Source organism: Palaemon carinicauda, chromosome 13 (assembly GCF_036898095.1).
Source record: "Palaemon carinicauda isolate YSFRI2023 chromosome 13, ASM3689809v2, whole genome shotgun sequence".
NCBI classification, from domain to species: Eukaryota; Metazoa; Arthropoda; class Malacostraca; order Decapoda; family Palaemonidae; genus Palaemon; species Palaemon carinicauda.
This window is the reverse complement of record NC_090737.1, coordinates 12,146,366-12,151,365: the sequence shown is the minus strand read 5'-3', so window position 1 is coordinate 12,151,365 and position 5,000 is coordinate 12,146,366. Positions and strand designations below refer to the sequence as shown.

The 5,000-nt window shown below is 30.1% G+C and overlaps 1 protein-coding gene and 1 long non-coding RNA gene across 4 annotated transcripts in view; one reads left to right on the top strand and one right to left on the bottom strand.

Annotated features, from left to right (window-relative positions):
• The window catches only part of LOC137652181 (uncharacterized), a 509,514-nt gene that overhangs the window by 304,171 nt on the left and 200,343 nt on the right, over nucleotides 1-5,000 (bottom strand). The gene's annotated exons all lie outside the window — the stretch shown is intronic.
• Nucleotides 1-5,000, top strand: part of LOC137652180 (QRFP-like peptide receptor) — a 431,646-nt gene that overhangs the window by 249,027 nt on the left and 177,619 nt on the right. For all 3 annotated transcript variants that reach the window (XM_068385393.1, XM_068385392.1, XM_068385391.1), the window contains exons 7-8: nucleotides 1-4; nucleotides 1,617-1,782. The exon at nucleotides 1-4 is cut by the window's left edge and continues 189 nt beyond it. In XM_068385393.1, coding sequence (XP_068241494.1) covers nucleotides 1-4; nucleotides 1,617-1,782 — 170 coding nt within the window. The remainder of the gene's footprint in view (nucleotides 5-1,616; nucleotides 1,783-5,000) is intronic.

Sequence of the window (5,000 nt, the reverse complement as noted above, 5' to 3'; positions counted from 1 at the left end):
TGAGGTGTGTGTGTGTGTTCGTCTTATTATATATATATATATATATATATATATATATATATATATATATATATATATATATATATATATATATAAATATATATATATATATATATATTATATATATATATATATGAATATATATATATATATATATATATATATATATATATATATATACATTATATATATATATATATATATATATATATATATATATATATATATATATATGCTTATAAGTCACTAAATAGCGTGTGACAATATATTCAGCCAAGGCCACAGGAAAAATAAAAGAAGGCGTACCGAGCGCTTTCGTGTTATTTCAACCTCGAAAATGTGTTGAAATAACACGAAAGCGCTCGGTACGCCTTCTTTTATTTTTCCTGTGGCCTTGGCTGAATATATTATATATATATATATATATTTATATTTATACATATACATATATATACATATATATATATATATATATACACGCACACACATATATATATATATATATATATGTTCCTGCTTTACTGCCTAAAGGATCACGTGACTTGATATGCAGCAAAAGCAAGTAGGAAAAAATAAAAAGCTTTTTTATTTTTTTTTTACTTATTGACGTCCTTCAAATGTGTCTCACTTTTTATTGTACCCTGAGGAAGTGTATTAAAATGCATGAAAGCGCTTGGTAATAAAGCTTTTTATATTTTCCTACTGGCTTTTGCTGCTCTATACATATGTTCATGATTGTACATATAGATATTAATACTTGTACTGTGTGTATGTATTTGTTCAACATCAAGATGGTTTCTCTAACCAGAGATAGAGCCACTGAAATAATCACTGCCACATTCATACTTCTATATCTGAAATCGTGGATGAAGGATGCAATATACTACACAATAAATTCATCAGCATCACATCGAATACCTCACTTATTCTGTGCTATGCACCTCTGTTTGTATTCACTCACTCTTCTGAATCTTCAAAACCCTTTTTGTAATTTTATAATATCTATTTCAATTAATCTATTCAGCATTTTCAAAACTTCTGCTTCCTCCTAACACTTTTGTACTGCACAGTCTTTTCACCCACATATCCACCATTCTTGCCACATGACCAGACCATCTCAGAATATTCTGATCTATCCTGTAATTATGCCAACTTTTCTATTTCTTCTATTAAGTATCTAAGTGTCCCAAACAAATGCAATTCATCTAATGCTATATATCCTATGCAAACAATTAATCTCAATTTTTCTTTCATTTAAATTCATCAGCAACACTTAATCCATAAAGATTTAGCTCAGCAACACTTCATTATTATTATTATTATTACTATTATTGTTGTTGTTGTTGTTGTTGTTGTTGTTGTTGTTGTTGTTGTTATCATCATCATCATATGTATATATGGTCAGTCTCTAGGGCATTGCCCTACTTGATAGGGCAATGTCACTATCCCTTGCCTCTGCCATTCATGAGCGACCTTTAAACCTTCAAACAAGGCTATCTCACCCAAAAATAGAACATTGTCAAAATCCGTTTTCTATTCAAACCCCGTTTTCTATTCAAACCCCGTTTTCTATTCAAATTCCCCAATCTTATATCGGTAACTGCTTCAATTCCTAGTTGCCGAGCTGGTTTTCTTCGATGGAGTTCGCAGCCTACTTCATAGCCTACTCGAACTCGGCGCTCAACCCCATCATCTACTGCGGCTTCAACGCCAGCTTCCGACAGGGATTTGTCGCTCTCCTGACGTGTCGCCATTCGTCGTCGGTCAGAATATACAATCCACGTGAGTATCCGAGTCGTCGCCAGTGAGTATATACAATCCCTGCAGTGTTTCGTTTGTCACCAGTCGGTATAATAAAATAAACACTGAGAGCGCATACCTCCGCCAAGGCATCTGTTCCTACAATCGTCACAAGTACTCCGGTCATCGCCAGTCTTTATAATGATAAAAAAAAAAAAACACTCAGAGAGCGCATACCTCCGCCAAGGCATCTGTTCCTACAATCCTCAGAAGTGTTCCGGCCGTCGCCAGTCTTTATATTAAAAAAAAAAAAAAAAAAATCACTCAGAGAGCGCATACCTCCACCAAGGCAGCTATTCCCTTTAACAAATCCTGAAATTTTCATCAAAACTCATCCGCAACTTTTTGAGTTAGACTGGTCACAAACAAACAAACAGACAGAGGTGAAAATATAACCTCCTTGGAGGAGCTAAATATACAAAATATACAATCAGTTACAGCATACACTTATCGGAAGTGATCAGACTGTCATAAGTAATAATATACAATCGAAACATGTATTCTTATCATCGAAAGGATGAATATACAATCCAGTCAGTATTTCACTAAGGATATACAAAACATACAATATACAATCTATAAGTTATATAAGAGTATACACTCACCGAGAGAGGTCATACCGTCATCAGTAATAATATACAATCGAAACATGAATTCTTATCATCGAAAGGATGAATATACAATCCCAGTCAGTATTCCACTCGTTAACAATGAGAATGTACTGTATAGTAGTAATGAGTACTCTGATCATAGTCAGTAAAAGATCCAAGTGAGTATTCCAAATTAACATCAGTAAATATAAGCAATACAAGTTATTAATCCTTTCTTCAACAGCAATGATATTAACTCATAACAAAGAACTCCTGCTATCGTCAGCAAGAATAGGAGTCCCTATAGATATTTAGGTATTCATACACACGCACACACGCTTCCATCTCACCAGGGTATGACTATTCTCCCTCCCCCTTGCTCGAAGGACAGAAAGGACTTATATGTATATATATATATATATATATATGTATATAAATATATTTGTAAATATACTGTATATATATACACAAATATATATATATATATATATATATATATATTTATGATGTATATAGATGTATATATAAAGTATATATACATATATATATATATATATATATTTATATATATATATATATATATTTATATATGTACAGTATACATACATACATATATATAAATATATATATATATATATATATATTATACATTATACATTTACATATATTTATATATGCTATATATATATATATATATATATTTATATATATATATATATATATATAAATGCATATATACTGTATATATATATATATATATATATGTATATTAATATATATGTATATATATATATATATGTGTGCGTGTGTATGTAAATATATAATCTATATATATATATATATATATACACATATATATATATATATATATAGATATATATATATATACATATATATATATATATAGCCAGACACTACTATAGACTACCACTACTATTATTACCATTATTGTTTTTATCATTATCATCATGATTATCATTATTAGCAAAGTTAAAACCCAAGTCAGAATAAAGCGAGATGCTACAAGCCCAAGGGGCCCAACAGGGAAAACAGCAAAGTAAAGATTACACTAAATAAGAAATTTTTAAGAAAGTTTGAACTTATTAAGATAGATAATAATTCCAAAAGGAAACTTGTGACACTCTTATAAAAACACAATTTGCTACAATTTGAAAATTCTTACAGACCATAGATCTTAAGACCCTTTTTTTACTAACTCAGAGATAGATATCTCATCAATTTGTTATTAATTAGTGTTATTCAATAGTGCATTTATGAAGTTGCATTTTGTTTTTTTTTTCAGTGAATAAAAGTAAATTAATTTTTTTTCGAAAATTCTTCCAGACATAGATCACAAGACTCTTTTCTTTTTATTAACTGAAAGATTGATATCTCATGAATAAGTTATTAATTACTGTCATTCAATGGTGTGTTTTTTTTTAACGAGCGATTCGTTTGTGAAGACATTCGTGTCATTTTACGATTAAGTTAATTCACAGTTCAAAAATAGGAAATAAAATCAGATTATCATTGAAAGAAAAGTGTATAATTCTGAATAAAAAAAAAATATAAATAAAAATATTATGCATAAAACCATGTGAAATCAGTAATTGTAATACCTATCCTACGATCTATGATCTGTGTCTCTTGTATTATTCATTTATTATAGAAAAATTAAAGCGAAAATATAAGAAAACAAGAAATAACAAACACAAAATAATGTTATTTGACATATACCTTCCATTATCAGAAAGGTAAATATAAGCATAAATGAACATTTTAACATTATGTATGACACAGCATTGAACACAGTTCGAAGTTACCAAAGTAGATTATGAGATTTTCAGAATACGCTGTGTATATTTCCAATCTCTTAATGATAATGATAATCTCCCTTTATAATAAAGATCAAGTGTCTTCGGGTGGGGGGGAGTAGTTATACCCTGGTGAGGCAAGTGCACGTGCTTGCATATATATATATATATATATATAAATGAAATACAAGCATTGATAATCTTCTCTATATGATAAAGACCAAGTGTCTTTAGGTGGAGGCAAGGGAGTAGCCACACTCTGGTGAGCGCATATGTGTGTATATATATATATATAAAAAAAAGAAATACATGAATTGATAATCTCCTCTATATAATAAAGACCAAGTGTCTTCGGGTGGGGGGGGAAGAGAGTAGTCATACGCAGGTGAGTGCATGTGCTTGTGTATATATATATATATATATACATGCATTGACAATCTCCTCTATATAATAAAGACCAAGTGTCTTCGGGTGGGGGGGAAGGGAGTAGTCAAACGCAGGTGAGGGAAGTGCATGTACGTGCATATATATATATATATATATATAATATATATATATATATATATATAAAGACATACATACATTCTTCAGGGTTGCCAGGTTTTCTAAATGGGGAAAAAGGCCAATCTCTAATCAACTGCAGGTTTAAAAGGCCAACCTATTTGTAGAAAAAGGGCAAAAATATACCATTTAAGGCCAATCAATTTCTAAAAAAGGCCAAATTCAAGTATTTGGCACAAAAAAGGCCAAATTTGAGGTTTTTGGCCTGAAAAAGGCCAACCTGGCAACGCTAGCA